Below are 16,923 nucleotides of genomic sequence, written 5' to 3'. Positions count from 1 at the left end.
GCTTACTTCGTTAAAGCAAGCTTGAGTTTCTTTTCATCCAAAGATATATAGACCATTTGCTTTATGCTGCACCGTACAACGTATAGCATAATGATGACAACAGAAGGCGTTCAAAAAGTGCAGCCAACGACACTGACAGAGACTGTGTGATGGAAATCAATTGGGTAATATTTCAATTCTGGATTGAGCAAACCATGCTAATTCCATGCTCTTCAAAACAGCAATTTACAAGGCAGAAATCAGGTGCACGATTACCTTTGGTTTGTATGCATTTAGCATTGACATCTCGACATTTTGCCCTCTGACGTGTTTGGGCTGTCTTTGTACTGGAGGGGAGGAAGACTTCTGGTTGTTGCGGCAGACGCAGATGAAGAAGAACAACAAGGCTATGGCCAGGGGAATAGTAACACTTGGCACCAATATATATAGGATTTCCATTTTATTCTTCTCCTTGGAATCTTTGGAATCTGGATCAGAAAAGAAAAAGAAGGTGAAAATAATGAAAACACATGAGGCATAAAATATCTCATGCAAAATAGTAAACTCCTGTATGTGCTGGAAATGCTTGAGAATGATAAAACAAATGGTGGATAGTATTATTACAATATATAGTGACTTCTACACCAAAAACATTTTAATGGGAGGAACACTTACCGCTGGTGTTGTATTGCTATAATATTAACATAACTACTTTATTTGTTACTCAACAATTATATATCAACAGGGGAGTGGATGACTTAGTTCTAAGGCCAAGGAGACATTCCTCTCTGGGTATCACTTCAAATCTGGTCCTGGTCATAAAATGGCTGCAAGTCATTATCATCTTAACCACTTGGTGTGAAATGTGTTGATAGTATGGCTTTAGTTCCGAGTGGACCGAAGCCTATGGCAAAAGTAACTTCAGAATTAACACATTAATTGGCAGCCTCAGTAGAGAACAGAGTATCAGGTCCAGATTTTATTTATTATGTGTATCACAGTAGTGCCTATAGGCCCCAGCTGAGATCAGGGCCCCGTTGTGCTAGGCACTGCACCAACATGTAAGAGACAGTCCCTGCCCTGAAAAGCTTATAACCTAAACCGACAAGGCAAACACTTCTGGACTGAGAGCTGGATTGCCACTCTCCCAGCAGAGTTTTGTTGTCAGGGTCACTAGGCTCTCTTATCTGGCTATTTTCAGAAGGGGGAGGAAGTGGGTAGTAAATAGAAGCATAGGGAGAGCAATACACTTGCCCAAGATCATAATGACCCATGCCTGCCAATACCGGGGGGAGGGCAAGGGCGGGGAGGAAGAGTGAGAGCAGCTGGCTTCCGTAGTATTACTGAGCATGCTTAGGCCATGTGAGCATGCTCAGTAAGAGCCAAGCAGCAAATCGGGGGCGGAGGGGGGTACCTCTCCAACACGTCAGCTCTGATGAGTCAGTGTAGGGCTGGGAACGGACCCAAGTCAGCGGAGGGCTGGGAACTGACCCCCACATCTCTTGAGTCCCAGTGAAGTGCCCTTTCCAGTGGACTATGCTGCCTTTCATGGTCCCAGCACGGAGACAACTACCATGGAGGCACGCAGTGGTCTCCAAAGTAGTCAATCTGACACTTTGCAAGAGCATGCCGAAAAGAGCTCCGAGTGGGATTACCGTATATATTTGTTCATAAGCCGAATTTTTTTAGTAAAAAAAGGGAGCGTCAGTGAAGGGGGTCAGCTTATGAATGGGTATAGAGAGGGGGAGAGGTAGGACACAGCTCCTCCCCCCAAACAGAGGAGGAAAGAAGAGGCAGCAGCGCCAGAAGGGAAGAGACGGGGCCAGAGTCTCTCCTCTTCTGGCCATGCTGCTCTCCCCGCAGCCTCCGAAGCAGCTGCAGCTCCGGGGCTGGCAGGCTGCAGCCACGCCACCCGGCCTGCTGGAGCAGCTCCGGCTGGGCCAGAGATATCCTCCCCTGGCCCACCCCAGGTAAGGTGGGAAGGGATGGGATGGGGAGAGTGTGGGGAGGTCCTGGGTTAGGGGTGGGGTCATGTGGAGGGTGGTCACGGGGGTTACTCCCCTGACCCCCAGCATCGCCCACAAAAAAATTTGTCCACCAGTTGCTGTCCTGGCCCATGAGGGTAAGTTGCTGGTGGGCCGGGACATTTTGTTTACTTAGGTTTACCTCCGTGCCTGCGGACGCTCGAGGTAAACAAACTGTCTTGGCTCGTCAGCAGCTTAGCCTGATGGTCCGGGAGCCAAAGTTTGCCGACCCCTGAATTATAAGGTCGGTTTATGAATGCGTCATAAAAATTTGCCAATTTTTACTGATCCATCTTGGGGGGGTCGGCTTATGATCGAGTACATACGGCACGTATAACAAATTAATACTGTAGCTACAGGCTACAAAGTGAACTTTGGAGAATACCTTTTAAATCCCCAGCAAATAATTATTCACATTATTAGTGTCAGATTTCATGTATCTCCAATAGGGCATGACACTTGCTGGAGGCCATAGAGTGTGTTTCTCTAGTGAAGACTTGACAGTTGTTGAGTTAAAATGAGATGAGGTAGGCCAAGAAAGCCCTTCTTCTTTCCAAACAGGATGTGGTTGCCCTGTGACAGTAGTCATGAACAAGGCTCATTTAGTGCTAAATGCAAAGCTAATTATTTTTCTAATGCATGTTTTGGCAAAGAAAGTTGCAGCTTATAATTGACTTACTAACAAAGGAGTCTCTTCTCCTCTTGTTGCACAAGGGACTTATGCAAGCAACTCCTCTTCAATGCTAACATAAGCTACACGTATAAATCCTGTATGCATCACACAGGATGGCCAAGTGCCTAGGAATCCACATCCTTACACACAAGTCAAATTTGGCTGAGACATTTTGATTCCACTGGGGATATGTAAATAAATTCAGACAAGCCCAACAGTCTGTTAATGTTTAAGCCAAACCAAGTTAATGGGAAAAATCCCCACAGTTTTTAAAGAAAACCTGCAGTGAATAGTTATAATGCTGTAGAGAACTAAATGGACATCGGCTGGCTCATATACTGAGGTGGACAAATAATTTGCAGACAGCTATTCATTAGATGTCTTTCATCTCTCTTTCTAGTTCCCTCTGGAGGATCCTGACTTTAAATTTACATTACCTCCCCACCAGCATGCCCCAGACTCTCCATGCATGTCTTTTAGCTATGGACCTGCTCTCCCCACTCCAAATGTTTCTGGATATTAGTCTAGCTATGCCTTTGAGAGTGCTGGCTCTGCACTGCTCTGCTTTCTCTAAAATCATTCCATGCCACTCACTTCTGCAATCAGTCTCTCTCTTCTTTCCTTCATGCAAGTCACTGTTTCCCACCCTCCCAGCACTTACACCTCCACTCATTTGACTCCCCTTATTTGGTTCCCCTGCTCACAGAAAATTGTGCGTCTGCTGCCCACACTTAACTTTTGGATTGCCAGCTGTTCTGCCCTCTTGCTAGCTGCTACCTATTCCCTTGCAGCGGGGGTTGGTTGAAGAGTCATTACTAGTCTCTCTGAACTGGCTTTTTGCAGAATGGATGGGAAGGGGGTGCTTTCTACAGATAATGTTTTTGTGTGCACACGCGTGCATGAGTGGCCCTCCCATTAAAAAAAACCACTCTGGGCAGGTGCAAACCCCCAATCCATTTGGGGATAGTGGAGGAGTTTGCCATCTGGAAAAGCTGCCTCAGCAAGAGCAGGATAGAATATAAGTGCCTGTAAGGGCCTGCTGCCAAAAGACACTGTTGCCAGAGCCCAGTCCAATTCAAGCTCTACCAAAGGAGGCTGAGCGAGAGCAGGGCCATTATGACAAGACACCTTGAAACATCAGCCAGATCAGTAGGACGAGAATGTCCAAAGAACTGAGTCAAAGAAACCACAGGTGCTGTGGCAACGAAGGAGAAGGGACAGATCACCAGCACCAGAAGCAGCTGATAAATCACCAAGGATAAGAAAAGCAGTGAGACCTTTGAAATGGTCAAACAGCTTTTTGCCAGGCGCACCCTTTCAGATTTTGGTAGGTGGGGGCAACTTTAACAGTGATTCCTGGGGCTACTTAGGCACTTAAACTCTATTTTGACAGTTTTTTTTGACAGATAGCTTAGCAATTAGCTGACAGGAGCCCTGTATCTAATTCCTTTATGAAGGAAAGAAATTTAAATAAATATTAGACCCACTCAGCTCTAATAAGAACATGTTCTGACATCTTGTGGCAAATCATTTAAGGGACACTGGTTAGGTTTAAAATGTTAATGTATATTCTTACTTTATTACTAACTCCGTGGAGAGAGAGACACTGTCAGGACTCCTGGGTTCTATCCCAGCTCTGGGAGGAGAGTGAGGTCTAGGGGGAAGCAGCAGGCAGCAGATACATCTGGGTTCTATATAAGAACATCAGAATGACCATACTGGGCAAGCTCAATAGTCCATCTAGCCCAGTATCCTGTCTTCCAACAGTGGCCAATGCCAGGTGCCCCAGGGGGAATGAACAGAACAGGTAACCATCAAGTTGTCCTGTTGCCCACTACCAGCTTCTGGCAAACAGAGGCGAGGGACATGCAGAACATGGTGTTGGATCTCTGCCCACCCTGGCTAATAACCATTGCTGGACTTATCCTACATGAACTTATCTAGTTCTTATTGGAACCCTGTTATAGTTTTGGCCTTCACAACATCCCGTAGCAAAGAGTTCCACAGGTTGACTGTGAAGAAACACATTTTTTTGTTTGTTTTAAATCTGCTGCCTATTAATTTCATTCGGTGACCTGGGTTCTAGTGTTATGTGAAGGAGCAAATAACATTTCCTTATTCAACTTTTCCACACCATTCATGATTTTATAGACCTCTATCATATATCCCCTTAGTCATCTCTTTTCCAAGCTGAAAAGTCCCAGTCTTTTTAATCTCTCCTCATACGGAAGGTGTTCTATACCCCTAATCATTTCTGTTGCCCTTCTCTGTACCTTTTCCAAATCCAATATATCTTTTTTGAGATGAGGTGACCACATCTGAATGCACTGTTCAATATGTTAGCATACTGTGGATTTATATGGAGCCAATATGATATTTTTCTCTTATTATCTATCCCTTTCCTAATGATTTCCAATATTCTGTTAGCTTTTTTAATTGCCACTGCACATTGAGCAGGTGTTTTCAGAGAACTATCCACAATGACTCCAAGATCTCTTTATTGACGGGTTCAGCTAATTTAGACACCATCATTTTGTATGTATAGTTGGGATTATTTTTTGCCAAGTGCATTGCTTTGCATTTATCAACACTGAATTTCTTCTGCCATTTTGTTGCCCAGTCATCCAGTTTTGTAAGATCCCTTTGTAACTCTTCACAGACTGCTTTGGACTTAACTATATTGAGTAATTTTGTATTCTCTGCAAATTTTACCACCTCACTGCATACCCCTTTTTCCAGATCATTTATGAGCATGTTGAATAGGGCCTTGTCTACACTGCCACTTTACTGCGCTGAAACTTTCTCGCTCAGGGGTGTGAAAAAACACACCCCGCGCGCTGTAAGTTTCAGCGCTGTAAAGTAACAGTGTAGACCAGGGGCGGGCAAACTTTTTGGTCCAAGGGCCACATCTCGGTGGGGAAATTGTATGCAGAGCCGGGGCAGCGGATAGGGGTGCAGGAGGGAGTGTGGGGTGTGGGAGGGGGTGCGGTGTGCAGGAAGGGGCTCAAGGCAAGGGATTGGGGCAGAGAAGGGGTGTGGGGTACGTGAGGGGGCTCAGGAAGGGGGATGGGGTGCAGGAGGGGTGCAGAGTGCAGGAGGGGGCTCAGGGCAGGGGTGCAGGAGGAGTGTGGACTGTGGGAGGGGGCTCAGGGGAGGAGGTTGGGGTGCAGGAGGGGTATGGGGTGTGGCAGGGGGCTCAGGGCAGGGGGTTGGGGTGCACAGGGGTACAGGGTGCAGCAGGGAGCTCAGGGCAGAGGGGTGGGGTGCAGGAAGGGTGCAGGGTGTACAAGGGGACTCAGGCAGGGAGTTGGGGTGCAGGAGGGGTGCAAGGTGCAGGCAGGAGGCTTAGGGCAGGGAGTTGGGGGGAGAGGTGCAGGAGGGGTTCAGGCTCCGGCCTGGCACTGCTTACCTAAAGCGGCTCTGGGGTAGAAGCGGTGCACACTGGGGCCAGGGCAGGCTCCCTGCCTGACTGCCCTGTCCCCGTCCCACTCCAGGAAGCACTGTGGCCCCTGAAGGGGGAAGGAGGGAGTGGAGGGCTCCACATGCGCTGCCCTTGCTGCCCACATGCGCTGCCCATTGGTCACGGTTCCCCATTCCCGGCCAATGTGAGCTGTGAGGGGTGGAAGCTGGAGCCCTCTGCCCTCCTGCCCGGAGACTGCAGGGACGTGGTGCCAGCCGCTTCTAGGAGCGGCACGGGACCCAGGCACCACGGGGGGCAATCCCACAGGCCGGATCCAAAGCCCTGACGGGGCCGGATCCATCCCGCGGGTCGTAGTTTGCCCACCCCTGGTGTAGACAGTGCACCAGTGCTGGTAGCTATTCCCCTTGTGGAGGTGATTTTTTTTATAGCACTGGGGCAGCTCTCTGTGTAGTGCCACGATTACACAGCGTTGCTAGTGAAGACATGCCCTTAGACTGGCCCCAGTACAGACTCCTGAGAGACACCACTATTTACCTCTTTCCATTCTCATCTTCTATTCCTACCCTTTGTTTCCTGTGTTTTAACTGAAGTGCTCTGCAGTGCTTTCAGGATCATCTAATGATCCTTAATTTACTTTAATGATAAGCCTTTTGTTATCTTAATCACCCTGCCTCTGTTTATAAACAAACTCCCTGCCCCAAAGGCTGTGCTGCTCCCAGCTTCCGAACTCATCACATCACACTCAAGCTGTTGCAGTTAAGAGCTCCGTCTGGGGCTAGGGTGAGTAGACATCCCCTACGAAACTCAGGGGGGGGTTAAAGCCCTCCCCCGTCTCCCTTAAATGGCGCCCCTGCTTTTTGCAGCAACAATTGTGATAATTTTCACCTGTGTTCTCTCTTCTTCCCTACTTTGCCTGGAAGGAAAAAAACAAAAACAAAACTATTTATTTGGATGCCTCCGTATTCTAACATGTCCTTAGGCCCCGCCCTGCCATATTGAAGGCCATCATCTCTCTTCGGGAGTCCTGGTGTGTCCTACTGTTTTTTAAGTCAGTGTTTTTTTAGGGCAGGTGCAGTGGATTTTATTGTCACAAATGCAGATCATACACATTTTGATAGCGGGTGAGTCTCTTGCCCTGTAGGCCCCAGATTTTTCTGAGAGGGCCAGTTCAATGGAGTCAATGGCCTGAGGCAGGGTAGCATTTAGTATTTTAAGGAAAGGCTGGGAGGGAACGTTTTACTGTGGACACTGGGCCAGCTGAGTGTGTCTGTGTTTTCAAAGCTGGATTTGTGCAAGTGCTGAGAGGGCCATGCAGATGCCTATTACAAATCTAATTAAATGCACACTTGAGCTGAAATTTGGGTCCAGTTCAGATCATGCTGGTGGCAAAGTTCAAATGAATTCAGATTTAACTTTGCACAGCTGTTCTTCTTCTTCCCATATTTGCCACCTTATCCCATCTTATGCCCTCTCCCCTTCCTTACGCTGCCATTGCAGCCTCTCTCCGAACTGCTCCTTTCAGATCAGATTGTGGCACCTAGGCACTGGCTGAGGGCCACAACACCACAGCAGGGGGTGAGGAGAGGGGACTGAGGAACAGTTCCCCATGCATCTAGCTGGCTCTATGGACTGGTGAGGGGTGGCTTGATCCACAGCCTCATCCCTTCCTTTGGTAGTGACTTCCATCCCCAGGGCTGCTAGAAGGGAGCTCCCACCTAGTCCAAGGACTGCAACTGTCCCTGCCATAGGCGCTGAGTCCACGGGTGCTCCGGGGCTAGAGCATCCCTGGGGAAAAAATGGTGGATGCTCAGCACCCACTGGTGGGCCCCGCTGATCAGTTCCTCTCCGTCCCCCACAGCACCTCCCACACGCTGCTGATCAGTTATTCAGTGGCGAACAGGAGGTGCTGGGCGGGAGAGGAGGAGGGGGGCAGGAAGAGGTGGAGCGAGGATGGGGCACTCTCAGGGGAGGGGGTGGAAAGGGGTGGGAGGAGAGGGGTGGGGGGCAGCAAGAGGCAGGGTGGGGCCTTGGGGGAAGGGGTGGAGCAGGGGGGGGGAGGTCAAGCACCTCAGGGGAAATCAGAAAGTCGGCACCTCTGGTCCCTGCTTCCCCTCACAACTGCATTAAGGAAGTCTCTATACCACACTTTGCCTCATGTGTCCTTTCATGCTACTGCACACCGTGCCAATACACCCAGCCCTTCCCCCCAAATCCTCGGGGAGGCTTCCCACACTTGTCTCTCCACAGCCTGGCACTTGGATTATTGTCCCACACTACAGATTTGTCTGCCAAAGACATCACAGGCTTTATCAACTGCTACCTATGTGACAGCTGAAGGGGGCTGCTCACAACAGGTCGCAGACCTGGGAAATAAAATGGCCAAAAAGCAAGTAGGGTTGCTAAAGGGGCACCTGTTTTTAGTACTGCCGGGGGGGGCCCACCTGGGGGTGGCTGCTTCCCCCACTTGCCCACCTTCCCTGAGGAAGAGCAACCAATTGGAGCTGCTGCAGGAAGCAGGCAGAGTCCCCTCCTTCCCCTTAGAAGCCCAAGCTGTTCTCACGGGAGGGGAGGAGGGAGCAGAAAGAGCCCAGCAGCTCTGGGTAGCTCCGCTCCCTCCTCTTCCCTCCTGTGAGGTGAACAAGGGGATAGCGCCTCTCCTCCTTCCCCCTTGCAGCACCTGGCCTGGGAAGGGGGAGAAAGAACGCTTGCAGCCCCTCCCCAGCCTGGGAAAGGGGATTAAAAGCCCCAGGAGCTCAAGGAGGAGTGGAGGTGCGGTGGCAGTGGGACAGAACAGATGTGGGGGCAGAAGTGATGGGGGGCAGGATTGCTTTGGAGTTGGGGGGGACGTTAATTGTTATACAGGGGGATGGGCAGATGTCACAGTGATGATAGACCTCTTCCCCCCCACCCCCAACACTTTTTTCAGACCACTTTAAGCACTGTTAGAACCAACAGGAGACAAACAAACAGAGGCATAGGAACCAGTTCATCCCCTGCAGTGTCCCAATCAAGTGGAATTACCATTCCTATTAAGCAGCAGTCACTACCATGAAGCCTCATTAGGCTTAAATTGGTTCCCTGGGAGACATCCCAATTAAGTCAGTTTCCCAATTAAAAAGGTCCCAATTAGGTGGAGTGTAAGATATTTTTTAAATGTGCCTGAATTGGCTTTTTCAGCAAGTACAAAAAGAGCTGAGTAGTAATACTTCATACCTACACAGCTCTTTACATTTTCAAAATGCAGAACAGCTCCTACCAACTGCACCTTTAACTAAACAACCAGCCACCTGATAGGATTCTATTTATTTATATTTTAAATAGGGACCCCGTCTCAGGATCTAGACACCTTAATATAATTAATCATGCAGTAAATACAATTAAACATTAGCAGCATTAAAATCTTTCCACAGGAATTTTGTGGGCAGGCCAGCCAGACACCTACCCCTTCATCATCTAGGAAGCACAACCTCAGCCTTCTCCTTAGACCCTATCAACCAGATGTCTTTTATAGTGTACCCTAGAAGTCACCAAATTTGGGCTATTTCAGACTAGAAGGGAGCAAGTTCCAGACTCTTGCAATCCTTACAGAGAATGGTCTGCCAGCCACCATATGAATTCAACACAGGGCATCACAACTATTAAGAGAGACAGTGTTGACTATGTAATGTATATGTTCCCTTTTTAACAAAAAATCTCAGCACGAACCTGAGCCAAAGCCCACTGGAGTCATTGGAAACCTTTCCACTTACTTAAATGTGCTTTGGATCAGACCAAGAATGCATACGATCCATAAGATAGTCTGATTTAATAAATGTTCGTAACCATAATCAAAATTAATTTTAACTCAAGATTGGCTACTGAACATGAAAAAGCACCTCACTTCCAAGGGGAAAGTTATCATTATTGCCATCGCTTGTGTGCAACATAATCATTTGCATGAAACCTTTTACCACAAATTACCAGAACAAGAGTCTATTGTCATAAGGCTCATTGCTAGGTGCATTTTCCAACATGTACCCACAAGTAGCAGTGTTTTCTTCTTTATAGAATATCTGTATTATTAGTTTTAATGAAGACTTAATAAAATGGGAACTATTTATTCAGATCTTCCTCCCACTCCCTCCAAATATCAGGAGTTCAGATAAAATGGGACCTGGATTTCAGCTAACCCTGAGTTTGTAAAACCTAAATCCAGGTGCTGAAGTTTTACAAAATCAAAACCAAAACCCAGCTGACAAGTGTTTTGCAACCCACCCACCCCTTTTTTTTAAACAAAGGCTGAACTGTATTAAGCTAGGCTTGCATTTATTAAAATGATTAAAAATAAATCAAAGGGAAACAATTTTAGAATGCATTTAGGAGCAGTGCCCACAAAGCCAATTCTAGTTCACTAAGAAGTGATATTAATTTTAACGATTACTTTGAAAATGTAGAACACATGACATGCTAGAAACACTTGTGCTTCAACATATCATTGAGGAGGTTTAATCTTTACAACCTTTCCTAATAAAATATGTTCATGCTGTTGCTTCAGTTGCTTACCAGATGCACAGGTAAGAACTGTAAGGTTTCCCTTGTTGGGGAATTTCCTGTTTCAGATGCTGTGGCTTTAGTTACAAACACTGCATGTAGTCTTCTTTACCAGAGCTCCCTTTCCAGACACAACAAAGGCGTTCTGTGTACAGCTACACAGAACGTATGTGATGGAGCACAACTGTATGGATCAGACAAATGTTACACTTTTCCCTTTAAAAAACAATTAGAAATAAAATGGGACGGTTCAGTATTTACCACATGCTGGGATGTCACAAAGCTCAGACTTAAAATTTTCATCTAAGGTAAAGCACCATGGCGCTTCCTTCTGATTCCCTGGATTTCGACAATAGGAATGGCCCCCGTTTAACTCTGGGTATCTGATGGCGGTGAAGGTATGTGTGTGCGGATACTGAGAGTTCCATGGCTGGCACTGACGTCCAGACTTTGTCACACTGACGGTCCCACGGTAATCTATTCCAGTACTGTTGTAACATTTATGATCTGAAAAACATTAAAGCAATAGTTGATTGCGGCGAGTCAGAATGCTACCGTATATACTGGCCACTAGTTGATCTAAGAGTGCATAATTAACCTCCTGGAGACTAAGCGCAATTCTGCTGACCTGGGACCTGGAAACCAAATTCAAGGAGTAAGGGGTCCCAATTTGTTGTGGCTGTAACACTGGGCCTGCCTTGCATTCGCATTCCTGGGAGGATTTAAAACTTATGCTTTAGTAATGAAAACAGCTTACTCTGACTATTTTTAATAAAAAATACATAAGAAGAGTCAAGACTACAGTGGGAACCTGAATCACATTAATATAAAGGTAGAGAACACATGGGACACAATAAATAAATAAATAAATATTTCTTATTTTGGACAGATAAACATTTGATGTTGCAGTAACTCAGTGACCAAGAGTGCGCTCCTGTCAATGCCTGTAGTTATGCCTTAGAATAACATCTTAGGCAAGTACAGTCTGGGCCTGATCCTGTGAGCCTTAATCATGTTGACTAGTCCTTAATCACACCAGCAGTTCCATTAAAATATATACAACTACTGCGGCAAGGATGTCTCACATGTGTAAAGGTTGCAGGACCAGGACCGTAGATGTTTACTGATCTTAAAACATTACAAGTGAAACCATCCTTTTTGTTAGTTAATATTAGCAAAAAAAATCTGAAGCCAATAAACTGCTAGCAGCGTAAATCCAGAGGCAATTTAAGAAAATATTGAAAAAGTTATTGTGAGTTTCCATAGGTTCTGAAAGAACCAGCTCAGTCTCGCACCAACTTGATGCAAGACTATAATGATTGTGAGTTTTCAGAGTTCATGACTAACCCATTTTGGGGCAGAGAGAGATTAAAGCTTTTAAATGCTGACCTGATCATTCTTGCACAGGTAACTAAGTCAGCAACTTTCACTTACTTTTATTTATAGGATCTGCCATGGGGATTCCAATCCGGATACAATTTACAGCTTCCGGGCTATCTGGCTGAGGAAGATCTTCACAGTTTGGCAGCTTTAACCTCATCAGAATCATAGGATTGGACCTTGCAAAAATATACTCTGTCTGACAAAGGACATTTTCCAGAATTTCACATTCATCACGGCACAGATCTCGGGGCTTTGGGGCTGGTGAGGTCTCATCGCAGTATGGGAAAGCGTAGTGGCACAAAGAAGGAATGGCAAACTGGGAGCATTTATCAGATAAGTGACTGGAAGTGCCAATCATAGTGAAGGCAGCTGTAAGACACACAAAAGGATTTTACTTAACATGACAGGAGTTTTAGGCTCAACAGCATACTTCATACTTTGTACACATTCAACAATGGCAAATTACTAAAGTAAGAAGAACAAACTCATTTTCTCAGGAATTACAGTAATAACTATTATTTTAGAACACTAAATTCCAGCATGTACAGATGCACAGTCTAGAAATACAGGATAATAATTATTTTAAAAGTTGGTACAATGTTCATTTCAGTGAAAAGGAAATTACATTTTGTGTCTACATTGCACTGATTTTAAGCTGTCTCAAAACACTGAAAACATGCTATATACCAGTCCGGATTAGGCTTTGCTGTGGCGAAACTCACAGCAAGTGGGAAGGTAACAAAAGAGGATATAAGGAAAAAATAATGTTAGTGGCAAGAGGCTGTAGCAGTTCTCTGGAAAAAGGTGTGTATTTCTGAGAGCTAGAGGCAACATGCTTTACCTACCTGTAATCTGATTTTCTATTTCACCCTGCATATGTACAGACTCCATATAAATTGTTCGATTCCCAATAAATCTTGCACAAGCAATCCCTCTGTATGGCTGGCAAAAACCATCCTCTTCATACTCGTCACTAAAAACAATCATACACACAAAAGGCTAAAATACAACATATTTTAAATGGAATCGGTAGCAAAAAGTCATTAGAGGGGGTTCGCATTTATATTATTATAGGTATTTTTGAGGGTTCTACTATGTTTGTCTGGCAGTGCAGAGAGCCTGCATATGGCCTGCCACACCACTTAAGACTGTGTTAAAGGATTAAATGGTATTTAGGTGGTGCAGAAGGCATTGCACAGACTTCATACTCTGGTTGAATATAAGGGTAAAAGATTCTGTTGGTGGTTTTCAATATCCTGAAAAAGCGTCACAGAGCAAAATACACAGAACATACACATTTATTCTTCAATCTTTGTAAAGGCAGGTAACACAATGTTACAGGTCAGTCAAAACCCAGGCTAATGGTGTCTTAAATATATGAATTCTACATTAGGGCAAGACTGTATTCTGGAATGCTATCCAGTCACAATCGGAAGAGCAAACTGGGATTGGTTGAAAAAAAACGGATTTACATTATTTTAAATAACAGAGACGCTCTTTCTACTACTGAAACTGTGATGTTGGGAAAGCATTTTCCAAATCTTCTACTTTAATCATTTGAACCTAAATGCAGCAGTAAAAACAACGTTGGACAGAGAAAGAAACAGAAGGGTGTGTAAAACATCACAGACCGCTCAGCACTCACAGCTAATATGTATAAATGAGGAGGAGCTCCTTCCACATTTAGCAAATGCTATAAAATTGTTCATAAAACAGGGCAAGAGCTAGAATGGGAGCCCCACAGACACATTTGCTTCATTAATTACTTTGTATTTAGGCATTTAATACATAAATACAGATGTGAAAATATTTGCCAATATTCTTCAAACAAGACTAGGAAAGGAAGTTACCAAACCTCAGACAAAGGGACCAGACACTGTTTAGTTTGAATAGAGAATCAACAGCTAATAGTGGCATGTAATGCAATTCCTTTTCGGAAGGAATCAGGGAGAAGGTTGTGTGGGTCACTTGGTGTGCAAAAAGCACTTAGCTGCATTGTGTGGCCCTTTTGATTTCACATTTTGAGAAAATCTGATACTGGAGGAAGGCTTGCAAAGATGGATAGAGCATTTATACAGAGACCTCAACATACAGATCATGCGTAACTGAATATATGAGCAAGACACCTGGCTACCTCCCTTATTGTTCATGCTGGCATTTGAATCCTGGGGCAGGCAGGCAGTACCATCCAAGTTATCCATGGATTACAAATGGGGAAAGAGGCCATTGATATAGCCCTATATATACATAGACCATGCAAAATCCATCCTCCTCTGGGTGCAGGTTTTTATAAACATTCTATTAATCATCAGGTTATGACATAGATAGGAAGAAATCAGCCTGCCATTTAACAAAGATACTTTTCTCCCCTCTCCCACAGACACTGGATGCAAGTGCTTGGAAATACAAATTACAACTTGACTCCTTGATGCCTTCCACTTGTATGCACAAGTATTACTAAGGCCTGGTCTACACTAGGACTTTAATTCGAATTTAGCAGCGTTAATTCGAACTAACCGCTCAACTGTCCACACCAGGAAGCCATTTAATTCGAACTAGAGGAGCTTGGATTCTCTGACCAGCCACACAGGAAATGACCGGGAAAATTTGAATTCATTTTCCTGTCTGGGCACTTTGAATCTGACGTCCTGGCTGGACATCAGGGCGAGCTCCGCAGCACCTGCAACGATGCAGAGCTCTCCAGCAGAGGAGTTCATGTTATCTGTGAATAGAAAGAGGGACCCAGCATAGACTGACTGGGAACTCTTCGATCTGATTGGTGTGTGGGGCGAGGAGTCTGTGCTTTCGGAGCTGCGCTCCAAAACAGGGAATGCGAAGACCTACGAGAAGGTCTCCAAAGCCATGAGAGACAGAGGATACAGGCGGGATGCAACGCAGCGCCGCGTGAAAATCAAGGACCCCAGACAAGGCTACCAAAAAATCAAAGCGGCAAACGGACGCTACGGAGCCTGCCACCACTGCCCCACCAGTGACCGTGGACTCTGACGATGGGACAGTGTCGACGGCCAGTTCCTCGGTGATGTTCGCGGACGGGGAAGATGAGGAAGGGTTTGTGGAGGATGAGGCAGGCGAGAGCGCTTACAACGATGGTTTCCCCGACAGCCAGGATCTATTCATCACCGTCACGGAGATCCCCCAACAACCCTCCCCGGCCATTAACCCGGACCCTGAATCAGGGGAAGGAGCAGTCGGTAAGTGCTTTAACCATGTTAACTTTTATTCTTAATATAACAGGAATCTTAACTGTGTGAAAAGGAGGTCTCTCTAGATATGGGGATAGAACAGAAATCATCCTTGGAGATCTACACGAAGCTCTCCTTGCGTTAATCGAAAAGCATCAGCAGGAGGTTCTTGGGGAGAGCTGCCTTATTGGGTGCTCCGTGGTAGCACAGTTTTCCGCGCGAGGCTTTCATGAGGAACTCAGGGGGTTCGTGCTAGCTTTCACGCAGCATGCGCTCTCTATCTCCTTCAGTGACCCTCCTCAGGGTGATCTCGCTCGGAGACTCCTGCATCTAATTAGGGTAATTACTGTAATTTTACGCCTGGTCCAAAGTATTTTTAATAAATCTACGGACAGACGGCATAGCACAGACTCAGCACGCAGCTGCGTGACGAGCGTAACAGAAAGCCAAAGAATATAATGGACGCTCATGGAGGGAGGGGGGAATGAGGACGCAAGGTATCCCATAGTTCCTGCTGTCTCCGAAAAGTATTTGCATTCTTGGATGAGCTCACAATGCTTCTAGGGCCAAACACAGTGTCTGCGGTGGGTCAGGGCATAGTTCGGCAATTTGCGCACACACCCCACCCACCACCAGAAGTGAAAACAATCCTCTGTTGACTCTTTTACATGTCACCCTATCTTTACTGAATGCTGCAGATAGACGCGATGGAGCAGCACTCAACACCAACATCCTTGCTCCCCCCACGCTATGGATGCCTGATGATGACGATGGATTTCCATCTTTTTGTACCATCAGCCTATTGGCACATGGGGCAGTGCAAAAGGGCTGGTAACCATGCCGACTAGCATCAGTAAGGTCGATCAAGGGCGCCTGTCCCTAATTTTTGATGGCAGTTGGTGCAATATGGCTGGTAACCGTCCTCATCATTGCAACAGGGGGCTGAGCTCCATCAGCCCCCACCCTTCATTGTAAATAAAAGATTCGATTGCCCCTGGACTAGCAGAGGGATGATGGGCTCCTTCATCCACACTCCTTAATGTCCTGCCTGGACTAGCATTGCAGCTGGAGGCTTCCTTCCACTCATTTCTCACAAACAAGTCACTGTGTCTTATTCCTGCATTCTTTATTACTTCATCACACAAGTGGGGGGACAATGGTATGGTAGCCCAGGAAGGCTGGGTTAAGAACGGAATGAACAGGTGTTGTTGTTGCAGGAGCACCCCCTGTGAATAGCATACAGCTCATAATTTATGCAGGATCGGACACAGAGCAGCTGTGCTCTCTGGTTCTATGATACAGTGGTTCTTTAGTACACTTGCCCATAATCTAGGCAGGACTGATTCTATTTTTAGGTACCAAAAAGGAGGGATAGTCATTCCCAATTTTTGCTTTTGCGCTGGCTGCTCGGCCAGGTTTCTCAGCAGCTGACTGTGGAAGACGTGGACGATAAAGTGCGAGGAGGAGAAAACGGCGATGATCGCAGCGGGCTCCGTGCTTGCAGTGCTGTGGCGTCCGCGCTGTCACTGACCAGAAAAGTGCACGAACAGATTGCCCGCAGGCGCTTTCCCGGAGGGAGGGAGGGAGGTTGTGATTGACGGTTCAATGACGACACTTACCCAAAACCACCCTTGACACATTTTTTCCCCCAGCAGGCATTGGGGGCTCTACCCAGCATTCCAATGGGCAGCGGGGAGTGCGGGAACTGTG

General features: G+C 46.3%; 1 protein-coding gene across 1 annotated transcript in view; it reads right to left on the bottom strand.

Annotated features, from left to right (window-relative positions):
- ROR1 (receptor tyrosine kinase like orphan receptor 1) overlaps positions 1–16,923 on the bottom strand; it is a 240,290-nt gene that overhangs the window by 7,498 nt on the left and 215,869 nt on the right. Inside the window, exons 5-8 of the mRNA XM_045028604.1 lie at positions 12,856–12,983; positions 12,062–12,379; positions 10,889–11,134; positions 256–467 (exon numbers count right to left, since the gene is read on the bottom strand). Of these exons, the coding sequence (XP_044884539.1) occupies positions 256–467; positions 10,889–11,134; positions 12,062–12,379; positions 12,856–12,983 (904 nt within the window). The remainder of the gene's footprint in view (positions 1–255; positions 468–10,888; positions 11,135–12,061; positions 12,380–12,855; positions 12,984–16,923) is intronic.

The sequence above is a fragment of the Mauremys mutica genome, chromosome 8, assembly GCF_020497125.1.
Source record: "Mauremys mutica isolate MM-2020 ecotype Southern chromosome 8, ASM2049712v1, whole genome shotgun sequence".
NCBI classification, from domain to species: domain Eukaryota; kingdom Metazoa; phylum Chordata; order Testudines; family Geoemydidae; genus Mauremys; species Mauremys mutica.
The sequence above is the reverse complement of the archived record's forward strand: the minus strand, read 5'-3'. Positions and strand labels throughout refer to the sequence as shown.